Source organism: Pinus tabuliformis, chromosome J (assembly GCF_031772625.1).
Source record: "Pinus tabuliformis cultivar Carrire ecotype Pingquan chromosome J, CPIR1, whole genome shotgun sequence".
Taxonomy (NCBI): Eukaryota; Viridiplantae; Streptophyta; class Pinopsida; order Pinales; family Pinaceae; genus Pinus; species Pinus tabuliformis.
In genome coordinates this window covers 550,950-578,477 of record NC_142295.1, presented here as the reverse complement: position 1 = coordinate 578,477, position 27,528 = coordinate 550,950, and the positions used below count along the sequence as shown (strand labels likewise).

The 27,528-nt window shown below is 38.7% G+C and overlaps 1 protein-coding gene across 4 annotated transcripts in view; it reads left to right on the top strand.

Annotated features, from left to right (window-relative positions):
• LOC149225112 (phospholipid-transporting ATPase 3-like) overlaps window positions 1–27,528 on the top strand; it is a 471,966-nt gene that overhangs the window by 397,073 nt on the left and 47,365 nt on the right. For all 4 annotated transcript variants that reach the window (XM_089376915.1, XM_089376914.1, XM_089376913.1 and 1 more), the window contains 3 exons: window positions 17,149–17,314; window positions 25,228–25,283; window positions 25,671–25,889. In XM_089376915.1, the coding sequence (XP_089233041.1) occupies window positions 17,149–17,314; window positions 25,228–25,283; window positions 25,671–25,889 (441 nt within the window). The remainder of the gene's footprint in view (window positions 1–17,148; window positions 17,315–25,227; window positions 25,284–25,670; window positions 25,890–27,528) is intronic.

Genomic DNA, 27,528 nt, shown 5'->3' with positions numbered 1-27,528 from the left:
TCACTCAAGGGTTGGATCAGCCAGGACTTTCAATGATAGTGTGAGGTAATCTCACAAATTTCTCTGTCGGTGGCATTCTCTATAAGTGGATTGTCGGAAGGGCATCTACCGATTGTATTCAGATTTACTACTGCATAATAATAAAACCTCAGAGTTGTTGCACCAGCTTTTCGGCATTGGGTTTTTCCGGGGACATTTGTCCAAAAAGAACTGTGTAGATGTGTGTTGTATCTCTTTCTAGTTAAGGTTCTTGTTTCGGCATATTATTTTAAAATAGTGAATGTTGTAGTTGTATTTACTTCAATATTTACCGTAGAACATAGTAAATAACTTGTATGGATTAACAAGTACGAGAAGTAACATCAGTAGGAGTATGGTCTTGTTAATTTTAGGTACGTTCTATGCTTAGAGCAATTTATTTCAATTTTCACAGTTAGCTCCATATCTTTTCTAGATTAGCAATCACATCAGCATCAAAGTAAACTGCAGATAGAACATAAACATAAATCGCTGAAGACAAGCCAAGACAAGAGGACACAAGATGTGGCGCTAGCCAAGGACAAACCCCAATGTGGGGAAACCCTTGATCAATTCTTCTTATATACTCTTCAATAGTTCAGCAGAGAGAGAGAGAGATAGTACGTTTACAACAGAAGTCAACACTTTGACTTATCTAGATAAGAGCATAGATCATCTCTAAGAAGATGATACATGAGATAAGTTGAAGACATGCTGCTTTAACTAATTCTCCAAGGTGACTCCTTCACCTATCGTTGTGATGCATTTCATCATCATGATGCACCTCACCGCGCTGCACCATGCTGCACCCATCATCACTATGTTGCATCTCATCACGCTTCATTAATCATGAGTGTACCCATCATTGTACTGCATTATGTGCCATTGCTGCACCATGTTGCCATCCTGACCTATGTGTTGGTTGCACCTTGCTTGCTTGTTGTCCCTTGCTTGCTTGTTGTCCCTAGCATACTTCTTGTCCTTAGCATGCTTGTTGTTGCATGCTAGTTGTCCCTTGCATGTTAGCTGTAACATTGCATGCTTGGTGTATTTGCTGCTAAGTACCATACAACTGTCCCAATGTTAGTTAGTTGTCACGTGCATGCTGCTCTCCTTCGGAGGCAGATGCTTCGACTGTTTCGGCAATTCCCAGCAGTTTTGGCAGTTCTGGCAGTTTCCGCTGTTCCTGGCAGTTCCAGGCAATTCCGGCAATCCCAACAGTTCTGGCTTTTTCGGCAGTTCTGGCTTTTCCAGCAATTCCAACAATTCTGGCATTTCCGGCTTTTCCAGCGTTTCCGGCTTTTCTGGCATTTCCGGCTTTTCTGGCTTTTTCGGCTTTTACGACAGTTCCGGCTTTTCTGTCTTTTCCGACAGTTCCGACTTTTCCAGCAGTTCCGGCTTTTTCCAGCTTTTTCAGCAGTTCTGGCTTTTCCAGCTTTTCCATCTTTTCTGGCAATTCCGACTTTTCCGCCCTCTGGATCAGGGCAACGTTATTCCTTAGGATCTCTCCTCCTACTAAGACCCAAAGACAAGTAGAGAGAGGAAGAGATCCCAAGTGTGTTGAAATGACATGAAGGCCGCCTCTATTTATACTAAAACGTTGAGCACATGAGTGGTTTATTTGGTTGCTAGTCGACCTTGACGAATTGTCTTATAACGCAAATAAATTCATAACTACTTGAATACTTATTAGAATCGGATGATCTTTAGGTCAATCCTACACCTCTCGATGAGAGGGATCCAAGAAAAATATCAGCTACCATAAATAAGATGACCCACATGGAATTTGGCCCTAGTTGCCAATTTTAACACTCCCTCTCAACTAGGGAGAACTTCATCTGTTGATCCATATGTTCGATTGTACTATCTCTGCCATCAGTGCCCTGCACTGCTCTGCTCTGCTCTGATCTACTGAGCTCTGCTTAACCATGAAGAAGAAGAATTGATCGAGAATGTCTCATACCATTCTCTACTGACCCGAAGTCAGTTTTATTGATCCTAGATCAATATCACAAGAAAGTGTCTCAAACCACTCATACTGATCCAAGAAAAATATCAGCTACCATAAATAAGATGACCCACATGGAGTTTGGCCCTAGTTGCCAATTTTAACAGGTCTGTACGCTTCGTTCTTTAGACTTCAGTAAATTGAAACATAATTTGACTTATGTAAATATTATATATTTTATTGAAAATGAATTGATGGTTTACATGGTTGTGGCAGTGCTCCTCAAGTAGGATTTGACTAAGCCACAAACCCCATATGACACGTCCCTTGGGACCGGTGTCCATTCATTATTAAGTATTCAATCCTTAATTAAATCTTTTTAATGATTAGTTAACTAATTACATATATATATATATATATATAGATATATATATATATATATTATTTTAGTTATGTAATTTTTAATTCATAACATTGCCCTTCCCTTAAAAATTCTTTGTCCTCGAAGCATAGGTAAGATAGGGTGTTGTTGAAGGAAACGTTTTGACTCCCAAGATGAGTCTTCCTTTGGTAGTTTCTTCCATTTGATGAGGAACTCCTTAATTGTCTTGGACCGTAATAATTTTTCTCGGGTAGCGAGTATACCTTCCTGTTCTAAGACGATTCTTCCTTCTTCATCAGTTTCCGATATTTCTGTTTGAGCTATTTGGTTTTTCCCTAGTACTTTCTTGAGACTTGATACATGAAAGGTGTTATGGATTCGACAATTGTCTGGCAACTTAAGTTTATAAGCCACGCTACTTATTTTTTTGATTATTTGATACGGCCCATAATATTTAGGTGATAGTTTATTTTTCCCTTGTTTTAATGACAATTGCTTATAAGGTTGGAGCCTAACAAAGACCCAATCTCCTTCCTCAAACTCTCTTTCAGTGCGATGTTGGTCAGCTTGTTGTTTCATTCTATTACGTGCCATAGTTAGATTTTATTTTAATAAATTAATGACTCTTTGGCTTTCTTGTAAGTGGTCTTTTACTGCTGGAACTTTAGAATCGAGTAGTGCAAAGTCCTTCCACCTGGGTGGCTCATAACCATATAAGGCCTGGAAAGGCGTCATCTTAGTTGACGTGTGGTAGGTGGTATTGTACCACCATTCCGCCAGGTGTAGCCATTGGGTCCATTGATTTTGTTTGTCGATGATAAAGCAACGAAGATATGTTTCCAAGCATTTATTTACGACTTTAGTTTGGCCATTTGTCTGAGGGTGATAGGCCGAACTCATGTTGAGGGATATCCCCGCTTGTTGGCAGAAATCCTTCCAAAAATTACCTTTAAACCTTGCGTCTCTATCACTTACTATGACCTTGGGAAAACCATGTAGTTTGTATACGTTTTTACAAAACATATCCGCAATTTGCTTAGTTGTGTTGGTATTTTTTATAGCCATAAAATGGGCATATTTAGTGAGTTTGTCAACTAATACAAATATCTTGTCCTTAATGTCAGACGCAAGTAGTCCTTCTATGAAGTCCATTGAAATATCTTCCCATTTCTGGTTGGGAATATGTAGCAGGTGTAACAAACTTGGGGTTGGAATATTTTCACTCTTATTCCTTTGACAAATATCACATTCTGCCACATATTTCTGAATTTCCTTAATAGAATGATTGTCGAATGTTGTAGTAAGTCTTGTAGAATCCGACATATTTGGCCAAGGGAAAATTGTGAGATTCTTTTAAAATCTTCATCTTAAATTTGGATGTTGGTGTTAGGTAAATTCTACCTTTGTACCATATTATTTCATTCTTCCACTCGAAATTGGTATATTGATTGATGTTTTTAATCATAAAGTCACAATCCTCATCCTTGGCATATTCGGCTTGTATTTCGTCCAGCCATTCTAGAACAACTATCATGGCAGCACATGTTGTGTTGTCATCATCCTTACGTGAGAGTGCATCAACTACGACATTCTCCTTCCCCTTCTTGTGCAATATTTCTAGGTCAAAAGCTGACAGCTTCTCCATCCACTTCTGTTGTTCGGTTGATAATGTCTTTTGCTGAAGTAAGAATTGAAGACTGTTGTGGTCAGTTCAGATTGAAAATTTACTCCCAAGCAAGTATTGGCGCCACTTTGTTAAAGCATGTATGATGGCGAACGTCTCCTTTTGCTATGTTGATTTCAAACCTTCTCGTTTGTTAAGTTTCCTACTTTAAAATTCTATTGGATGGTTATCTTACATCATTACAGCTCCAATTCCAAATCCTGAAGCATCACATTCGACTACAAATGGTTTGAAGAAGTTAGGAGTCGCTAGCACTAGTGTGGTTGACATTACTCCCTTTAAATTCTCGAAACACTTGTCTGCTTGGTCATTCCACTAAAAAGCATTCTTCTTTAACAGATTGGTCAGGGGTGTTGTCAGATGTGCATAGTTTTTTATAAATCTTTTGTAATACCCGGTTAGCCCTAGAAATCCTCTTAGCTTGGATACATTCTTGGGTTTGGGCCATTTTTTGATTGCCTTGATTTTGTTGGGATCCACTTTGACTCCTTCCCTAGATATAACATGTCCTAGGTATTCAACTTCATTTTGCCCAAAGGTACACTTTGATAACTTGGCGTAAAGCTGATTCTTCTCCAATACATGTAATACTTCTTCTAAATGCTTGAGATGTTCCTTCCATGTCTTACTATAGACCAGAATATCATCGAAGAAAGCTAATACAAACTTCTGTAAATATGGGTGAAAAAGTTCATTCATGGTTGCTTGGAAGGTGGCTAGCGCATTTGTTAAACCAAATGGCATAACTTTAAACTCATAATGCCCTTCATGAGTTTTGAATGTTGTCTTTTCGACGTCTTCTAGTCTTACTCGTATTTGGTAGTACCCTGATCTTAGATCTAATTTTGAGAAGTATTCTGCACCATGTAGTTCATCTAGCATTTCATCAATGAATGAAATCAAAAACTTATGTTTGATAGTGATTTTGTTTAACCCTTTGTAATCTATACACAAACAGAAGGACCCATCCTTCTTCCTAACCAATACTACAGGTGCAACGTAAGGACTTCTACTTTTCGTAATGATTCCATGCTTCAACAGATCTTGTATTAATCATTCTATTTCTGTCTTGTGGTGATGGGGATAATGATATGGTTTAACGTTTACCAGTGTCAAGTCTGGTTTGACTTTGATGATGTGCTCAATTTGCCTTTCAGGGGGTAATTTCATTGGCAGATCTTGAAAAACCTTCTCGTATTTCTGGATCAAGGATGAGATTTCTGATGGTTGGTGAGTCCCTTCTATCGATAATAACTCCAACTGCTGACATTGTGCGACAAATGTTGGGGCTCCCTTGCGAATAAGTTTCTTCATCTGCTGAGTGGAGATGACTTGAGTTGGTGGAGCTTGAAACCCAAACAGCTTATATTTCCTTCCATCCAATTTGAATTTAATGAACTTCTTTTGGTGATTTGCTGAATACGTGCCTAGTGTTTGTAACCATTGTATCCCTAAAACGACGTCTACTCCCCCTAGGGGGACTGTATAGAAATTGGACTCCATTTCATATTCGCTTAGTTGCAACTTGACTTTATGGCACTTGCCTACTCCATCTATACGTTTTCCATCTGCTACCATAACTTTTAAATCTGCTATAGGGTAAGCAAAAATGTTCAGTCTTTTTGCAACATTGACATCTATGAAGTTGTGCGTACTCCCTGAGTCTATTAGAACGATAACGTTTTTCTTCTTGATGTGACCTTTAAGCTTTAGTGTTTGTGGCTGAGCTATCCCTGTGATGGCTGCCAAAGAAATTCGTGGCATATCTTCTTCTGATTCTGGACTAGGGTTTGCATTTTCTTCATTGTTCTCTTTGTTAGAGTTGCCTTCTGAAGATTCTTCTTCTTGTTCGGCTTTACAGTTGTACAATTTTTGCATTGTGCATTTGTGTTCTGCGCAAACTTGTCTCTGCATTTCCAGCGTTTGCCATCCCTTTTCCTTTCAACACTAGATTGTTGTTTACCTTCATTTCGCATTGCTAGTGTTCTCTGGCGATGGTTTACTTGACTTCCTCTTGGAATAGTTGTTAGTTCTCTCATTACTGGCATATGGTGCCTTGTGGAATTTATATTTCCACTCAATAATTATAGCTACGTGTCTGGCATCCTCAATGGTTTTGGGTTTATGGAATTTTAATTCTTCACGAATGTAATCTTTAAGGCCACAGCGATACATTTTTAACAACTCTTCATCTGAGAACCCTCTCTGCCTTACTACTAATACTTCCCATTCGTGAGTGTATTCACTCACTGATCCTTTTTGTTTCAGGTGAACGAATCTCTCGTAGACATCATCCTCCTCCTCGTCATGAAACCTTTTTAGCAGGGCGTTTTTAAAGTTTTTCCAATTGAACAAGCAACCTGTACATTTAGACGACCACCACAGAAACCAATCATACGCTTCTGCTTCTAGGTAGTTGGATGTAGTCATGACCCTTTCTTGCTCGCCGAGTGGGGGGTTTGCTAAAAAAATGGCATCCATCTTATTTACCCATACGACGACGCCTTTATAGTTCTTACCATCATACTTAGGTAATTCATTTTTTATTTTAAGATGGTTCCTTTCAGAAGATTTGGTATAGTATTGGCTTCCTTCAAAGTGTATTTGTAGAATTCGCAGCTTTTCGTGCATCTAGAACTCATTATCTGGAGAATTTTCTCCTTCCGGGGTTCGGGGACTTTGCATGGCTAAAGGTGGATTGGCTCCTTTATTAGATTGGCTCACTATGTCTTTTATGGCTCAGATATTTTGTGCCATGTCGTTTTGAGTCTTCCCAAAATCGTCTTGCTTCCTTTCGACATCGTCAAGGCGTTTCCGCAGCCTGTCGAGTTCTTCTTGAATTTTTTTTTTTTTTGAATTATCATCATGACCCATTTTGTTCTTTTTCTTCCTACTGGACCCAATTTTTAATAATAATAGTAATATTTTTTTAAAATAATATATATATATAGATATATATTTTAAATAATAATAATTTTTTTAAATAATTATATAATTATATATATTATATAATTATAATTATGTAAAATTTATATATGTTCTATGTTAACAACCCACCAGTGTATAATCGATTAAAAGGGTCACAACATAACAGTTGACTATTGACAGCACTTTGATCGAACTTGTGAAAAGGGACGGCAGCGTATCGATGATGGCCCGACTATTCCACGCTACGGAGCACACGCCATGGAACACAGGGAACCCGCAAACGGCACAATGGGGTGTGGTGGAGGCACAATGATTTGGGTTCGTGGCACGATATCAACCCAGTTCCACTGCTCCTATGAGACCGGAACAACAATTGACGTCGGACTACCTTTTACTCCTTTGACTGCCTCGAGAGCAGCGGCTTGCAGCAACGAAACAATAGAGCAGGCCGAGGATGGGAGGTCCGTAGGGCCTGACAGCCAGCAGGGTTACGTGGGGTGTCACCAAAAGAATTTTGGCTCTGATACCACTAGAGCATTGGTCTGTCTACTTCGTTCTTTAGACTTAAGTAAATTGAAACATAATTTGACTTATGTAAATATTATATATTTTATTGAAAATGAATTGATGGTTTACATGGTTGTGGCGATGCTCCTCAAATAGGAGTTGACTAGCCACAAACCCCATATGACACGTCCCTTGGGACCGGTGTCCATTTTAAGTATTCAATCCTTAATTAAATCTTTTTAATGATTGGTTAATTAATTACATATATATATATATATATATATATATATATATATATATATATATATATATTTATTTATTTATTATTATTTTAGTTATGTAATTTTTAATTCATGACACCTTCAGAGTTGTTGCACTGGTTTTTTCGCATTCGATTTTTCCGAGGACATTTGTCCAAAAATAACTGTGTAGATGTGTGTTGTATTTGTTTCTTGTCCAGGCTCTTGTTTCGGCATATTATTTTAAAATAGTGAATGTTGCAATTGTATTTACTTCGATATTTACCATAGAACACAGCAAATAACTTGTATGGATTAACAAGTAGGAGAAGTAACATTAGTTTGTTGTATTAGGAATTCCGAGATTAAGAATTTTCACAATGTCTACGCCTATGATTACTAACTAGATGAAGATAGATGCATCGGAGGATACAGATATGGACCCAACCTTGTATACACAACTCATCGGTTCGCTCATGTATTTGTTCAACACAAGGCTAGACATTTGTTTCATAGTCAACACTCTCAGTCAATTTATGGCAGAACCTAAGAGGGTGCACTAGACAGAGGTGAGACATATTTTGAGGTACTTGTGCGGCACAGTCAAGTATGGGTTGAGTTATACTCGAGGTGATGGAGTTATGTGGATACACAGATGCAGACTGGGAAGGCAGTTCAATGGATCGGAAAAGCACATCAGGGTGTTGCTTCAGTATTGGTCAAGGGGTTGTCTCTTGGTGCAGCAGGAAGCAGAAGTCTGTGGCATTAAATTATGCAGAGGCAAAATACATGGTAGCTAGCATGGCCACATGCGAAGCTATTTGGCTTTAGAAGCTACTATTGAGTTTGTTCGGTTAGAGGATGGAGTCGACTAGTATCTACTGCGATAATCAGAGTTGCATCAAGCTCTCTGAGAATCCAATGTTCCATGATACTTCTAAGAAAATTGACATGCGGTACCACTTCATCAAATATTGTGTGCAACATGGATCAGTTCGACTACAGCTTGTTCCCATAGATCAGCAGATTGCAAATATACTCACGAAAGCCTTGGGTAGGGCAAACTTTGTCTACTTCAGGGAGTAGATGGGAGTAGTGGAGAACACCTTCCTCGCTAAGAGGGAGTGTTAGTTTTTGAGGTAGCAGTGGACAGGTATTCTAGTCTCTATGGTGTCTAAGAGGCTAAGGAACATGAGATCTCCAAAACCCAAAAAAAGGTTTCGCGAGAAAAGCCTTAGAGACACCTCAATTAGATTAATTAGCCAATAATTAAATATTTCCTAAGTCTAACTTAGGAAAAGTGGTTAATTAAATCAGATTAATTGAGGGAGGTTGATTTTGCTCTAGAGACTTCTGGAAAAGTTAATTGACGAAGTCAAGATGATCATAGCCATCGATTGAGATGTGATCATGGTCGTTGGTTGCCCAACAAAAGATTATAAGAGCAAGGTCGATGGGGTTTGGAGAAACATTTGAGTAAGTTCAAGCAGTTCAACTTACCCAGTTGCAGTGATTCAGCAAGGGCACAGTTGAAGCTAGGGAGACACCAGCAACGAGGTATTCAATAGAGATTTGGGAGGAAATTTTCTGGAGAAAATTTCCACAGTGATTTCCAATTTCTAGAGGCAGGAAGGGGATCGATCTATTTGCAAAGAAGCAGGTTGCATTAGTTAGTGCAAGTAGCCAGTTTTCCCAATGCGAGTTGCCGGAGAGACCACGTTTCAGTTGCCAATGACCGGATCTTTTTCTCGGAGGCAAAGCGAGTGGGTCTAGGAAGCAGAGGGAGGCAGTACAACTTGCTGGAAAGTGATCCCAATGGCTAAGTGAATTTCCAGAGCTAGTAGTGCACATTTTCTGGGCAGGAGGGTGAGTGACGGGGAAGAAGTGCGAATTGGCTAGAGAAGGTCAGATCAATTGCAGAGGGAGACAAAGAGTCTCCAGTTATTTTTGTCAATGGAGATTATTAGTTGTTGGAGGTTTGCCAGTGAAAGGAAACCACTTCTAATATTTTTCAAGTTGTTGAATAATAATAAAACACTCATCTACTGCTATGGTTTTCTGTTCGGGGTTTCTCCAAGGATATTTGTCCAAAAATAACGGTGTCATATTATTGTGTGTGTGCATTATTTTCTTAGTTCCAGTATTTTATCTTCCGCAACATTTTTATTTGTGAAGATTACAATAGTGGTTTAATCATTATTTGTCAAATCAAAATTCAAAAGGAAAATAAGCTCTAGTATATAGAAGATTAAATTCCAGTTATTGCAATCGTGGAAATTTCACAATAAGCTCTACCTCACCCCTTATTGCCATCACCTGGTTCCTAAGCACATGTTGCTCTTTCACATTATGTAAAGGAACCCTTGCATGTCCCAACCCCTAAAAGGCAATGAACTTCCTCATCATTAAGGGGGTAATAATTGCTATAAATCATACAAAGCAAGCTCTAACTCTTTGAGTTAGGAGCATTAATACAAAGTAAGAATCAAGAAAAAGTAAAAGGAGCACAAGAGGGGTGGAAAAACAAACACCGGGTTGGTAACTCATGCATCCATGATTGCTCCCTCCTCACAATCACACTCAGGATGAGGATCACCATCATGCTAGTCCCTTTGACCATGACACTTGGTTATGAAGTATTTTCCCCTACGTTAGCGTCATTGTTCACATGACACCTATTGATTGAAGGGTGGGTTGAGGAAATGTCACTTCCCCTTGAGGGTTGGAAAGACGTAATAGGGTTGTCCTTTAACCACTCCTAACTAGGGAGGTAACACCATTGCGAGTTCAAAGCCCCAAATTTGGAAGGGAATCCTTGTATGAAGTGTCAAATAGCCCATTACTTTCAAGCTTCGGCCATTTAGATGCAAAAATGATTATTTACCTGATGATTTGTTGTTTTCACTAGACTTTGTGATGTGATCATTAGGTGGTAACACAAACAAGACCTAGCCACCTTAACTAGTACCAGGATTCCAAGCAAGCATATTGACACCCACAAGTGAGGTGTTAAGAGCGATGGAACTCCAAGCAGCAGCAAAGCATCATACACACCCTTGGGCACCTCCAGTACTCTTAACGTTTTGGCATTTTTCCCAACATTTGATGACTTTTGGGATGATGCACCTAGACCCGGCATGCCCCTAGCCGACCTTAGCACTTTGTGAGAGATCGCAGTTGATCCAAGGCCCAATGAGGATGGTCTTAATCCGTGAGACATGGGAAGGCTAGCACCACTTTGGAAGCCCTCAACGTTGGAGCATAGATAAGTGCTATGGCCATTTAGAGACCCATGAAACCACCTTTATCGCCCCAAAACAATTTTTGAGGTCCACAGAGGCAAATTAATAGAGATCTAGGGACCAACCCTCAAAGCATGATTTTAGAGGGCTTCTACACCACTCTTGGCACCCTAAGCCCTCAATGCATGCCCTAGAAGGGCCTACACATGGATGACATCAATTTACTTTTCCCTGCGGCTCATGTGTGGGCAAATTATTTTGTTTTTATCTAAGCTAATAGGTTAGCTTGTGATCTAACTTGTCATTGTGGCATAATTTGACTGTTTTACAAGCTTTGGGGTAAAATAGGCATTTTTCCTCATATAAATAGGGGAGAGGATTCATTTGTAATTCATCATCACACTTAGAGATTTCTACCTTCCTTTCTTGTGGAGAGATTTGGATCTATGAATGCATTTTGATATTTGGAGCTACTCGCTTGTCTTTGGAGCTATTGTTTTGGATCAATGGATGGAATTTCATGCATGTTATCTTGTAACTAAACTTTTGTTGGATAAATCTTTCTCTATATCTAATGAATGGAATATATTAATTCTTGGATTATCTAGTGTGCACTAATTTCTTGAAGATCTATTGGATAGAATCTAGATATCATTATTGCATGCATTATGTTGATTTTTGGTAGCATCAGATGTGTTCTTAGCCTCAAAATTTACGGGCAGGCTAGGACACATGTATTCCACAATACCTAGAAATGGTTTTGGGAAATTCCACCCAGAGACAATTTTATTAAAATATTTAATTATTTTTAATGGGTGTCAATGCATAAACTTAGAAAATTAAAATAATTAAAGGGAATTAATTAAACTGAGGGTGAAACTTCTAGAAGAAGACGAGGATCAAGCCAAAATGATCTGAGCCATTGATTAGAATCTAATTTGGGCTGTTGATTCTCAAAAGAAGGATTATAAGACGAGGCTTGATGGGCATTTGGAAAACACATCGAGTGGAGATCAGAAGATCAAATTTCTGAAGCACAACAGTTGCCGAAAGAGGAATTTGAAGTGATCTTTTGTAGTGAGGGACAAGGATACTATCCAGAGGGAAGTTTTCTTAGGCCGGAGAGCGCAGAACATCGTCCAGAGAGGTTGACATTGGGCCACGCAGAGCTACGCTGTGACAGCGCAAAGACTGAGAGGGAGATCGAATTCCTGCCGAGGAAATCGAGTTTTAGAAGACGAGAGACCAGGAGGTTGAGAGCTGAAGTTTCCAGCCAGCAGAGGATCAGAAGGAGGAGAAGTGCAGTCCCAATAGAGGTGACGCAGAGACTGCGTGGGGTTGACGCAGTTCTGCGCAGCGACTGATGCAGATGGGACGTAGAGGCTCATTTCCAGTGAGATCAGAGCCGATTCTTCCAATGACAAGGTGAGATCATCTCACTATTTGTTTTGCCCAGTTTCTCTCTGTATCGGTAGCCAGTTGGGCATCCAACAAATTGTATTCAAAATTACCTCTGGTTAATAATAAAACGCTCAGTTGTTGCATGGGTTTTCCCACATTGGGTTTTTTTGGGGACATTTGTCCAAAAATAACGGTGTAATGTGTTGTGTATTTCTTTCTTGCTCAGTTTCTTGTTTCCGCTTATAATTTAATTGGTGAAGACTGCAGTGTATTAGTTTTGATGTTTACTGTAGGAAACAGTAAATAATTTGTTCAGTAATTAACAAATAGAAGGAACTTAATTAGTTGCTGCAGTGGTGATTCGGGTAATCGAATTTTCACATGGTATCAGAGCTGCAGGTGAAGCAAGAGAGCAGAGCCAGAAGAGCCCAACGCTGAAGAGGAGGGTCGAAGTGTTGCGTAGGCAGCAAATCGAATCCCCAGAGGGATTGTGCAGTCCAAGCCAGGAGGGCAAAGATTTTTGAGGAAGGTCTCTCTTTAAGTTAGTTGACAAGAGGTAAGACTTCCAGATCAAAGTTTGCCAATGTCAGAAGTTGCAGTGCAATAGCTTCAGCGAAGAGGCAGTTTTCTGCAACAGTTATTGGGGCAGAAAATCGTCAAAAGGAAGAAGGGAGACACTGTTGAGGGAATTTCTTCCTTAGAGAATTCCTAGCCAGGGAATTCGATTTCTCTATTGCTGAACAACAGCAGAGAGGAGCAGATCTACTAACTCCAGCAGGGAGTGTGTAGGCGAGCCTAGTGTTGCGCAAAGGAGAGAGGAAGCAGTTCAATACTTTCGTAGGCAGAGATGGTAGCCAATGGGTTACAAGATCAAGATCAGTTGGATGGTGCATCCAACTATGTGATCTGGAAGGCAAGGATGTCATGCCTTCTAGATGAACATTTTCTCAAGATCTACGTCGACAGTGAGGTAGCTGAGCCCGCGGATCCAGATCCGCTCAAAAAGTACAAGGGAGAGATGGCGAAGGCCAAGCAGATGATCCTCGATGGAGTGAAGGATCATATAGTATGTCACATCTCAGGCAGAGGAACTGCCAAGGAGATGTGGAATGCCTTGTCCACGCTATATGAAGGATCTTCCGAGCAGCGGAAGATGTACTTGGAGCAGAATATGAGATCCACGCAAATGCAGAAGGGGGAATGCATTGATCCGTTCCTTATGAAGCTTCAGGAGATCCGAGACTCGTTGGCAGCTGTGGGGTCAACACCTCAGCCTACCAAGATGGTGAGGTTGGCCCTAAATTCAGTCTCAGAAGAATGGCAAGTGTTTGTCCAGAGTATCCTGGGCAGAGAGAGATTGCCAGATTGGGAAGGGATGTGGGCCGCTCTTCAGCAGGAAGAGATGAGGAGAGACTTAGTCAAGTGCAAGCTTGATAGTAGTAGCAGCAATAGCAGTGAGACGAAGCCAAAGGAGGAGGATGAGAATGCAGTCCTCACATCTAAGGGCTAGCAGGAGTAGCGGAAGAAGATGAAAGATGTTTTGAAGATCAAGTGCTTCCGGTGTGGTGAACTTGGTCACTATGCTATGTAGTGTCCTCTCAAGAAGAAGGACAAGGACGAGAAGCATGATCCGAAGGCTGCATCCGCAAAGATCAAAGAAGAGGAGTTTGCCATGGTTTCCTAGACACCTCTAGGGGAGACGTGGGGTGATCTAGTACTGTAGTTCGAAAGAACTGCAGATGGGCAGGATCCTTGAGGAGTCCACTCTTGGATCAATACCTTGTTACAGGAGCCCATATCAGAAGTAGCAAGATAGACCAGGGTCAGTTGGTGTAGAGGAGTCTCGGAGTGACAGTTGTAGTGGCTAGGAGTGCCAGAGTCTAAGCAGCACAGAGTTAGTGTTGGCAGCAGTGCAGTCGGCACAGAGTAGAGTCAATAGTGGCGTAGTGGCTTTAGTGACAGCACAGATAGCAGCAGTTAGAACTCCAGCAACAGATGCATCATGTTGAACACTTGTTCAGTAATTTTGGATGCCTTTCCGTTGCTTATGCAGTAGCAACAACATTTTGGAGAAGGTTGCAATGCAAATGCAGTATTGACAGTGGTGGTGTCAGCAGCAGCAAAAATGCAGAACTTATGAGGGTTGCAGTACAGATGCAATGTTGGCAGTGGCAGGGTCAGCAACAGTACAGATGCAACATTTGCGCAGTAGTTGGTGGGAAGCGATGTCAGACATCAGCAACGCAGAGGGAGATGTTACAAAGAAGGGTAATGCTTCAACAGGTTGCATTACTAGAGCACATCCTTGCTAAGAGTGAGTGTTGATTTCTCGTAGCATCAAATGTGCTCTTAGCCTCAAAATTTGCAAGGAGGCTAGGACACATGCATTCCACAATACCTAGAAATCGTTTTGGGAAATTCCACCCGAAGGCATTTAATTAAAATAATTATTTATTTTTAATTGGTGCCTAAGTATAAACTTAGGAAATTAAACTTATTAAAGGGAATTAATTAAACTGAGGGTGAAACTTCTAGAAGAAGACGAGGATCAAGCCAAAATGATTGGAGCCATTGATTATAATCTAATTTAGCCCGTTGGTTCTCAACAAAAGGATTATAAGAGGAGGCTTGATGGGTATTTGGAAAACACATCGAGTGGAGATCACAAGATTGAATTTTTGAAGCACAACAGTTGACGTAAGGAATTCGAAGTGATATTTTGTAGTGAGGGGCAGGGATAGTATCCGAACGAAAGTTTTCCTGGGCCGGAGAGTACAAGGCAGAGAGGGCAGAACGTCATCTAGAGAGGCTGACGCTGGGCCACGCAGAGCTATGCTGTGGCAACACAGAGCCTGAGAGGGAGATCGTATTCCTACTGAGGAAATCGAGTTTTAGAAGTCGAGAGCGGGGGTGTGAGACCGAGAGGTTGAGAGCTGAAGTTTCCAACTACCAGAGAATCAGAAGGAGGGGCAGTGCAGTCCCAATAGAGGTGATGCAAAGACTACGTGGGGTTGACGCAGTTCTACGCAGAGGCTGACGCAGTTCTGCGTAGAGGCTCATTTCCAACGAGATCAGAGTTGGTTCTTCCAGTGACAGGGTGAGATCATCTCACTATTTGTTTTGCCTAGTTTCTGTCTGTATCAGATAGCCAGTTGGGCATCCAATGAATTGTACTCAGAATTACTACTGCTTAATAATAAAACACTCAACTGCTGCACCAATTTCCCCACATTGGGTTTTTCTGAGGACATTTGTCCAAAAATAACGGTGTAATGTGTTGTGTATTTCTTTCTTGCTCAGTTTCTTGTTTCCGCTTATAATTTAATTGGTGAAGATTGCAGTGTATTACTTTCGGTGTTTACTGTAGGAAACAGTAAATAATTTGTTCAACAATTAACAAATAAAAGAAGCTTAATCAGTTGTTGTAGTGGTGATTCGGGTAATCGAATTTTCACACATTACTCATGAATAGCATGTGAATGATAATCCTAGTGATGAGCTTTGATTAACTCCCCGATGAAAACTTCGTGATCCATTGCATAGGTAATCGCTAGGGTTTTTGGTGCTAGGGCACCAACCATCCTTCCTTAGCGACTTTTAGCTATTTAATCAACTCATAGACTCCATCCTCCCAAGGAGCAAGGTACTAGTACTCCTTTTTTATGATCACTTTAACTTTAAATCCATAAAATCATCTTTCTTCTCTTTGACCTAATTCAGCCCCTTTAAGGCCAAGCGGCCAAGCTAGGGCTTGGTGTGAATTCCTAGGCATGAGGAATTCTGGTTGTTGGAAAGTCTAAATGTTAAGGGTAGGGTGGTCGCCACAAAATCACCAAATTTGGTAGGTATTCATTCCTATTTCATCCTTAAATTTCTTTGCCCTAGTAGTTTGCCCTAGGTTAAACCCTAGTTAGGTTTTAGCTTCAACTTGGGGGCTTTTTTGAGGGTTTCATGTGCCTTGTCCTTGCTGAAACACATTGGTGGAAATCCTTTCTCCTTGCCTTGAGATTTGCCTATCCCAACACTCAACCCACTAAATAGGCCCTTCTTGTGCTTCATTTTATCAGTCTCTATAAAGAAAGTGAATTGCCTCCTATTGGATCCTTGAGCCTAAATTGTGTCTTTCTTGTAGAAGGCCTCCTTAAGTCACCTTGTACCCTAACCCTAGAATATCCATTAGGTGACCATACACACACTGAGACTCCTCCCATCAGTGAAAATCCATAAATAGTAGGGGGGTTTGGCAGTGATGACAGTGGGCCACTACCCCATTGTTGTCTCTAGGTCTAGTAATAGCCTTGTAGGGTGCCCCTCTCCAAGGGCTGCTAGATTTTGCGGCAACATTGACCAATGTGTTCAACCCTTTTGACTAGGATAGTAAGTATTCCTTGAAAGTCATCAATGTCAAGCTAAGAAAGTGGACAGTCCTCTATCTGGCCAAAAATAATAAGCAAAGCGTCCAACAAGACATGGGAAACATCCCCTAGTGTAGCACTCCATCTCCTAATAAAATTGCAGTGAATCAAAATCTGAATTTGACTCCAACCTTAGACCCCAAAAAGAGCAAGTGTCAAAAAATAACCAGTCCTTGAAAATTAAACAGTTAATAATGGTTTAATCAATTGCTTGCATGATTAAACTCTTCAACTTTTTATTACCCTCTTTTGAAATGTTCTTCGTTATAAAAATCTTTTAACATCAAACAGTATGCAATTTTAGTTGGCCTAGGATAAGATAAGGAATCATATGTCGAAATAAATGTAAACGACACTACTGATTATACAAGTTGATGATTGCAGGTTGCTGAGTTAATTGAGCAACAACTTATTTTGCTTGGGTGTGTAGCAATTGAAGATAAGTTACAAGATGGTGTGGCAATGTGCATTCATTCTTTGCTCGAGGCCGGTATCAAAATTTGGGTTTTGACTGGGGACAAGTTAGAAACTGCAATCAATGTTGGATACGGTATGCACTTATGTTTCAACTTGCAATGTCCTTAGAATTCATGATGTTATGAATGCCATTGAAATAAAACTTAAAAATATTTAAAAGATTAGTAGGGTTTTTCTGAGATAGGTTAAGCTATCAGATGCAAGATAAAAACTACAATGAAAAAGGAAGGTTTGCTAACTAGTATAATGTTTTTAGTTTGAGGAAGTAGAATATCTAGTTTTTCATATATTTTCTTAACTAGTCTAATGCTTTTAGTTTGAGCAAAATAAAAACTACAATGAAAAAGGAAGGTTCGCTAACTAGTATAATGCTTTTAGTTTGAGGAAGCAGAATATCTAGTTCGTCATATATTTTCTTAACTAGTCTAATGCTTTTAGTTTGAACAAGTCAATTATCTAGTTTGTCATATGTTTTCTTAAAGTTCTTTTCAGTAAAGCTATTTGTAAATTCTTATGCTACTAGCTAAAAAGCCTCTAGGTGATGGCAATCATCATAAATGAGTAGAGGTTCTTATACCTAAAGTTTCCTAGAGCAGAGGAATTTGGAATCAGATGCTTTCAGAAAGGACCCTTCCTAAAATTTAGGAAACAGAGATAATTATCTATCAATCTATATACAGTTGCACACACAACTGGTTGCATAATGCTTTAATTGTTATTGGCAATAGATTCATTCTTATACTTGTGGAAAAGAGAGGCACGAGTCATTTGAGGTTCCACACAAAGAGAATGTGCATGGAAATGCCCAAAGAATTCAACTAGAATAAGGTGATATCTCAAAGGACCAACAGACAATCACAACATCGATAGAACGTGGAGAAAACTTCATAATGTGCAGAGGAATAAGAGGAATGATTGCGGAATAAATGTAGCAACAAATTCTAGAAGACAATAGGTGGTTGAGGAAGAATATCTTTAGGACCAAGTGCAAGTCTAGAAGTAATGTTCCAAATCCATTATTAATTTTGGTAGAAAGGAAACTATGGTCGCAATATAAATGGCAGAAAATTTGAATTTAACATGACAGAAGCACCCATAACCATATAGACTAGACTAGTTCCAGTGTGCACATGAAGTGATGGTCAAATCAGTGCAAGGTATCCTTTAATATTGAAGCAAATAATGATGAGATAAGTGATGTTATTCCCATGATGGGAAAACTGTGGCAGTATGACAAATGCGTGGTAAATGATGGAAGGAAGAACACCTTGTTAGAACTAATGGTTAAATTTAGAATTTAGATGTATTAGGACATTAACTTAGATGAAAAAGGTTTTACTAATAAAATGATGCAAGTCTTTGGGATTAGTGTTCTTCTTCTCCTGTGCAATCAGATGTTGTATGGACGAAAGTATGAGTCCATTCCTGCCCATTATTACATGTATTTCTGTCCATGCTTGACTGTAAAAACAACATGGCATCAAAGCCGAGTTAAGAAGAAACTGAGGAAGTGAGTGAAACATTCAAGTGATTGCTATGATCGGAGAAGACATAGAGGGACTGCAATTACACACAAACGGACAGAAGATAAAGAGGGCAAGTCAAGTCCTGTCCATCAACAATCGCTGCAGAGGAATAATAAAAGTAAGCCTGTAATGAATTAGATAATACATAAGACTTTGGACAGAAGGGAGTTATAGGGTCAATGCCATAGATCGTGGAAGAGCTGTCAAACAGGTGTGTCCGTGTCTATCCGCGTAGGATAGCATGACCAATGAGTATGGGTTTTTTATGAACCCACTGTGTGAGTCGCCATGTGAAGAAACTTGTGAGAGATCTGTAACCACCGCATGCGTTGTTAGTCTTACGACAAAACCGTCAAATAGAAGGTATAGGCACCGTCAGAGAAAGGGTGTACGTGAAAGTTAAAGCCACTGTGGAAGAGAGATAAGGGTGTCTGCAAGTAGTTAGCACAATCGATCCGTCACGTCACCGAGTAAAAGAAAGGCGTCAAGCCACTGAGCAGAAAGGCCGACGTATCAGAGAAAAGGGAGCTCGCACTGTCTCAGCTATCATGGATTTGGAGATATTATTGGAGATCAGAAAGGGAGTTGCCCCCAATCGTCATTGAAGAAGGTCGCGGTCAGAAAATAGGAGTGGCGATAGAATGAAACCGTTGTGCAGATACCAAGCCGTCTGAAATATACCGACAAAGATATAACTCGCCTGGAGATAGTGCTATGTACATCCGCCCGCAGATATATTTTAAAAGTGAATGCTTCGTTAAATCTAAAGCCGCTAGAAGAGTCTGTACCTGTAGAATTAAAACAAAAGTATGTTTTATAATTGCCCCGAAGAGTTATTACTATGTAGAAGAAATACACTTTCTTTTAAGGTACCTATTTGTAATTTCTGAAAATTAAAAAATGGCTTTTAAACAGTAATTTTGGGTTTTAAATTTGTCAGAAACAAAGGAGTGGATTTATAGCAGCGTTTTGCTTGTCGCTTATTCAGAATATTTTTGGAATCCTTAACCCTTGAAAATGGTCAGTATTTTAAACCATGGAAATAGAACATGCTCGCATGTTTGAATGCAATGTTTGGATGGACTTGTATTGGGAAAAAAGGTGCAGAGTAACAGCTATGCAGATGCCCAAGCAAAATATGATGCAAAGAATCAAGAGGCTCTGATGCTATTTAGGTTTTTAGTAACAAATGTAATGATATTTTAAGGTCCATGAGACTAAAAATAGTCTATGAGACCATTAATTCTTTGTTTTTTGCTCTTTGCAATTCAGTGCTTTTCCGATTCAAATTTCAAATTGATGATGAGCTGACCCAACCTTCCAACAATCCCCTTGCTAAAAAAACAATGCCAAAAAACTGATGCTAACATGTTCTCATAACTTTCTCTAATGTCTTTGAATGCATCACACTCCAAAATGAAATGTTTTTCCGATTCCATAGCCCCAAACGTGCAAAATGTACACACCCTTTCTTCCCAAGCTTCTTTAGGCCTTTTCCACCATCCTATTTCACATAGAAGTTGATGTGAATTGGTTCTTAATTGAGCAATAAGAACCTTTGCCCTCCACAAAATGCTAGCTCCAATGAACTCTTTTTGTTGTAAATCACACGTAGGGTTGAATTCCTCAATGTAATATTTCTTCTTTCTACCCAACTCTTTTCTCCATACCTTTTTACAAAACTTCTCCATAACAAAATCCTTTAGCTCCTTGCTATTTGTGGGACAGGGATTGAGGTAGATATTCCATTTTTGCATCCATGTGTAGTTTTGTTTCATCCATGTTTCCTTTCTTTCACTGATGCCTTCTTTGAAGATAACATTAGGCCATCTACCTACTCTCATTTGTTCAATTCTTTTTAGGTATCTTATGAGCCACACCATAGCAATTGCTTCAATGGAAGTTGCTCCTGTTTCACTCAACATTATCTCATAAGATACCGAACTTTTTATTTTGAACTTGCTCATGATCAAGCATTTTTGGATTTTCTCAATTTGTTTCCATTTTGAGACAGGAGCGCTACTAGCCCACAATTCACACCCATATAGCATCACTGGACAAACTAGGAGTCCAAAAAGCACTTTAATCGTTTTCCAATCCCATAACTCTGCCTCTCTACATCTGTTTTGAAGAGCATATAATGCTTTCCACCCTCTTAAAATTCTCTTCTTTCTGCAGCCGTCCCAATTGAGTTTGTTGTTGAAATCAATCCCAAGGTACTTGTACTCTTTTACTTCTTCAGGAATGTTGTCTTCAAAGAAGAAAATATGTTGGCTCTACTTCCTTTTATTAGAAAAAATCATTATTTTGGTCTTGCTAGTATTGACTTGCATCCCCACTGCTCTACAAAAATGCTCAAGGGCATATAAGTGCATTTGCAATCCATGGGCCGATTTAGAAATCAATACAATATCATCAGCATATAAAAGAAGCTTTATCACAAACTCCCCCAACCGAACACCATCTCCACCTTGCAGATTTAGCCACTCTTCCAATTTATCAATATATAGACCAAAAAGAGTGGGGGATAGAGGGCAACCTTGCTTGACTCCAATGTCACTTCTAAAGCTTTCTGAAATACCTACTGAGGTTCTAATTTTGACTTTCACTTCTTCATAAAGTCTATGGACAGCGACTCTATAATGCACAGGAATTTCAAGTTCTTCCATTCTACGCCACAGCTTATCCTTGGGGACTGTGTCAAATGCTTTTTTGAAGTCAACAAAGCAGCAAAATACTTCTTCTTTGTCTTCCCAAACCTTTTCAACAATGTGTCTCAACGTGATGCCATGATCCACTGTAGAATGTTTTGGCCTAAAACCCGCTTGTCCTTTTGCCCTCTTTTCTTTTACTTCTACCCACTTGCTAATTTTGTCTTCTATCATGCTGCCGAAAAGCTTTGCAAACAAAGGATTGATCATAATTGTTCTATAGTTGGATGGATTATTAATGTCTCCACTTTTAAAAAGGGGTATTGCTAGGCTAGTTGTCCAGTCCCTTGGGAATCCTTGTTGAATGATGTTGTTGAATATTTTCATGATGTGCAGTGCAAGAGCATTCATTCCCCATTTTAGATACTCTGCTTGAAGTTCAACCAAGTCCTTTGCCTTTCATGTTTTTAGCATCTTAATTCCATTCTCCACCTCCTGTAATGTGAAGAACTTTGAATTTGTGTTGATCCTAGGGGGGTACCCCGCCTCATATTCTTTCTCATAGAGTTGCCTTGCATATTCAAATTGGCTGTAATATTATTTTCAATTTGCTTCTTCCTTGGTTGCAGTACCTGCCAGAAAAGCTTTGGATTATTCTTGCTTAAATATATTAACTCTTCTCTCCTTGTTTGCATGAACTCATCTTTTTTCCTTTTTATTATCTGCTTATATAACTTTACATTCATCTTCTCTTTTCCTACCTTTTTCAAGGTTTTCCTTGCCGTTTTGCATTTCTCATCAAACCAAGCATTTATAGGAAAGCAATTTGATTCTGATTTCCTATTTTTTGCTCTTCTGCACTTCTCAAGTGCACTTTGGATTATATTTGTTAACTCATGGCTGCTGAAGCATGTGAAACCAGTTTTCTCCTTCTGAATTAATCTCTCTAACATTGTCTTGAAGATAGTACCATTTTCTTGTGTTAGAAGAATTTTGCCCCTTGATGGTTATTGTCGAGAACATTGGGTTTTCCTCTTATGCTGCCTTTCTGCTAACCATGATAACCTTATAAAAATTGGGTTATGGTCTGATTTTAAGTCCCAAATATGCTCTCCAGTACTAACTAATGAGCTACTTCATGACGGTCAAGATGGTAATGATGCATGTGTCATGTGGGGAATCTACAAGAGATGCATGAAAGCTCGGACATGTCATGTGTGTCGTACCATTTCCCTTGCTCATATATTGGAGGATATCCTGCAGCTGAAAACTGTTTATAGTTCTTTCTCATGCATTCATGTTTTCAGGGGGCAGAACGGGATTGCTGACAGGCTTTCTAAAGAAGGCTTGCACATGGATCCGGGCTTTGGCAGGTGACTGAAGTGACGGGCTGATCACTACCAGTTTTTCCATTGTCCTTTTATGGACAAACTACTTGCTGCTTCACAGGATTGATATCTTGAGTTTTGTCCTTTCATTATGATTTCTGTTTTCAGCTTTTTGGACACTTTTGTATATTTATATTAGCATAGCTTAATTTAGACTTTAGATCTCTACTTTTTGCTTATTTACAATGTATGGTGCATCTTTGCACAATGACTGTATTTATTTTTTGTGCTGGTTTACAGCATACGTATCGCTTCCTTGCAGACAGGCATGTAAAACAATTACTGTTTTAATTTTTTGACACTCTTGCCACTGTGGGATCTGGGCAGATCTTAGTGAACGCACATAATCATGTGTCTATGCTAAATGTATTTTTCCTTCAAAATATGAATGAAAATATGGGTTTTTTTCCAAGGAAAAAAAGCTCAGACAAAGGTAGAGATTGGCTTCTTAGAAATATGTTAGAAATATGTTATTATCAATTGAAATGGAGAAGTGTGATTCCTTGCAAAATTTCTTAAACGTAAATGATATTAGAGATCAATTAAATCAATTGAAAGGACAGTGGAAGAAGATACTGGTGGTTATAACTTTGAAAAGTTTGCCTTTTCCTGTGCAAATTTTGTCCAGACCTTGAACATTACTAGTACTCATAAAGATCTAACATTTGAGCAGTTGAGCACTAAGCTCTTGCAGCAGGACAGATAGAAACAGTGGTTTGGAAATAGCAATGAGATTGAGCCTTCTGAGGTAGTAGTTGCAGTAAAGTTTCAGAGAAACAGTAGTAAACAAAGGGAAGGAATGATGTAAATAAATCTTCTAAAGTCAAGTAAATGTAGAAAAAGCATTAAATGTTTTCATTGTGAGATAAAAAATACATCCGGAGCATTCTTTTGATGATCAATCCAGAAAGAAAAATGCTAATGTGGCTTAACACAAGGAGGAAGAGATCTCTATGTTCATGGCCAGAAACAAGGATTCCAAGAGTGGGAACAACGATGGGTACGTTAATTTAAGGGCATCTGAACATTTTTACTAACCATAATGATTGGTATGTTGATTTTGTAGAGGATAAATTTCAATTTGATTCTTTTGTATTGAGTGTTTGAGAAGAATACAAGGTTAGAGGAAAAGGAAATGCCCAACTTAAGTGAAGAGGTAAGAAGATAAGGATTAAAAGATATCATTTAAATTTTTTATACAGATAAAATCTATTTTTAATAGGTAATATAATGAAGCATAACTCACTCTTTATAATAAACATAAATATATCTGTATTTTTATATGGAAATAAATGACTTGTGATATTGATAAGACGGTATATGATTAAACAGAAACTCATTTGCCGATTAAGTAGAACCATCTGACCAAAAAGTTGCCGAGCTATCTACATAACTGCATTTATGAATCAAAAAACCCCAATTATTTTATAACTCTTAATGTAGAGACAGACTGCAGCCTTTGTTTTCTAACCATCATATTGATATTTGTAAGGCACCATTGCTGTAACAATTTAATTGACAGCTACAGGGATTTGAACTATTGCTCCCTTCCTTCACGGATTATACGTGGAATTTCCTGTTGGAATTGTATGTCTTGCTATGAGTTTTTAGGCTGTTCATGTTCAACAGCTTTAGATGTTCAACAGGTGCAGATTATGTGCGAAACTGGATAAAGCAAAAACAGGTTCCGCGTATGGTAGATGAGAACATGTTCTTTTCCAATGGAGAACTACCTTCCGCTAGTAAATAGTGATGATGTTTGGTAAAACATTGGAATCCAGAGAACCAAAAAAAAAAAAAAAAGTTTCTGCCATGCTAAATCCAATCAGATTTTTGCAGGCATAAGAAAGATACTTAGGCCCTGGGCCAAAAGTAGGCATTGGATTCTCAGAAATAATGATCTATAACAATAAATAACAACTCTACTGCTTCCAATTCCTCGATGCACAGCATCTTGCCAACAGCATTGGAATGATTATAGCAAAACTAAGCATTGGAATTTCAGAAGTAATTTGTATTTGCGTTCTAAATTACAACATGGTTGTCTCTCAATTCCTTAATGCACACCATATTGACAACACCACTGCAATGATTATAACAAGAACTAAAGAAGCTAGAGCAATGGATACAGCAAACACAATTGTTTTAGGCCCTTTACGTTTATGGTGGTGTTGCTACTCTATTAATTGTATTTATCGAATCCTAAATTGAATTTAGTAATTTACTTAAGAATGTAGAAAAATGTCATGTCGCAGACTTTACAAAGATCACTGTGTGTTTGTTACCTTACCTAGATGCCTAGATTCAGTAGTCAAAATGTTTCAAACTTCTATCATTTTCATTTCAAACCATGTTTTTCTATTTAATTATGTGGAGGGGAAAACAGTGTTTTAACCATTTGATTTGTTTCCTTCATAACAGCTGCTTGTCTACTCAGCCCAGAGACGAGGCAAATAATTATAAGTTCAGACACAAAGGTAATATTCATGTTAGATGCAATCTAATGTTGAAAAGAAGTCTTAACCTTCATCAAAACAGACTAAATGACTCTCATTAGGCCTTTTCTAAGTGACAGTTTTGGTTCTTGTAATAAAAAGTTAAATAGATATTCTTGACTTAACAAAAGGGAGTCCATATATCAAGCCGCTTACTTCTATTATTGGGCTGAATCTCAGTAGAATAAGATGAGTGGATGTTAGTTGTGCACATTTTCGTATGGCCAATTAAGTGTTTTTGTTTTGTTCAATTGCAAATCTACTTATCATTACAAACCAATACAGTGGGTTCCAGGAATAATTTATCCCAGGAAAGGGTACTTCTATTTCATAATAGAGACTAATTTATTTTCATTTGTTATGATTCAGGGTGATTCTGCAGAAGTAGAAATAAAGAATTGGGTTGAACAGCAACTCATTGCCTCATTGGACGATAGAAATACAAAAGACAATAATACAACATTAGTTATCGATGGCAGATGTTTGACGTATGCTTTGGAACCTGATCTCCGTGAGACCTTTTTGAAATTGAGTTGCCGATGCTTCACTGTTATTTGTTGTCGTGTTACACCTCTTCAAAAGGCACAGGTCTCTCTCTCTCCCCACAGGTCCTCACAGATATGGACTTGAATAGGTTCATGCATGAGTTACTGAGTTGTTTCTGTCCTTTATTTGTCCACAGTATATTAAAGAAATGGAAAAATTATGAAAACAGAAAATAACTATCAACTCCCATAATATCTTGCTTGACTATTGTAAGATTAAGTATAGACATGATTTTTTACCTTCAAGGCATCTTCTTTTCCCACTTATAGTTGCATTATTCAGACATGCAAATAGTTTAGAAAAATATCTAATTGTAAAACCCATTCCTACAGAAAGAAAAGACCAAAAAATGTTGTGATTTTAGAAAACACGTGTTGTCAAAGTATATAAATACCAAAATATCTTTTGGTATTTTTTTCTGTTCCTCTTTGCAATATTTTCATTTTTGAAGTGTCTAAGTGCTTTGAAAAACAATGAAAGAAAGAAACAAGCCCACTTTATTATACATAAAGGATGCTTGTGTGAGGTAGGTGTTGGGTAGTGGTGACAATGGTGAAGTATGGCATCACCTTTGGTGTTATGAAACTAGCTCACAAAAAGATATAAAAGATAGATCAATGCTTTATAATTTAGCCTCTTCGAGGGGGCAACTTCCTTTACATTACACAAATGAACAATTCTTGGATGATTCAAATGACAAAACCTCCTTTCTATATATAGGAGTCTAAGGGGTCACAATATAACCAAGCCGGCCTAACAATAATAATATAAAGGCACAAAAATAACAATAGAGGGATTCTATGGGGCACAGTAATAACAATATGGGGACAATAGGGGCACAACAATATTAATAAGGGATACAACTATAATATTAATGGGGGCATCACTAGTATTATAAGGACCTAATATGCCCCTCTCCTTCAAAAAAGTGTTGTCCTCAACGCTTGAGTAGTTCTGGATGCTTCTGTATAAAACTCTCATCCTCCCATGTGGAATCTTCAACGGATAATTTCTTCCACTTGATGAGATACTCTAAAATGGATCGATTTCGTAGTTGTCGAGTTCTTGTTTCTATGACTGCTTCCGGCTCCAATATAATTTTTCCTTCCTCGTCAAGTTCTGGCAATATTGTTTGAACTGGGAGCTTGTTGCCTATAACCTTCTTTAAAAATGAAACATGCAAAATTGGGTGCACTCGAGAAGCTGCAGGAAGCTCCAATTTGTATGCCATAGTACCAATCTTTTGCAACACCTTGTATGGACCATAATACTTTGATGACAATTTATTATTCTTCTTAGCTTGCTTGAGGGACATTTGTTTATATGGTTGTAGCCGTAGGAATACCCAATCACCTACATCAAAACTTCTTTCACTGCGATGTTGATCTACATGTTGTTTCATTCTATTCTGCGCCAACACGAGGTTATCCTTTAAGAGTTGGAGAACTTGTTGTTGGTGCTCGATGTGATGTTCCACTGCTTGAACCTTAGAATTTTCTCTTAAATATCATGTGATGGATGGTGACTGATATCCATAAAGTGCCATAAATGGGGTCATTTTTGTTGTAGTATGGAGAGAAGTGTTATACCACCATTCAGCCAAAGGCAACCATTTGACCCATTGTGTCTGTTTATCGAACACAAAGCAATGAAGATATCCTTCCAAACATTTGTTTACTAT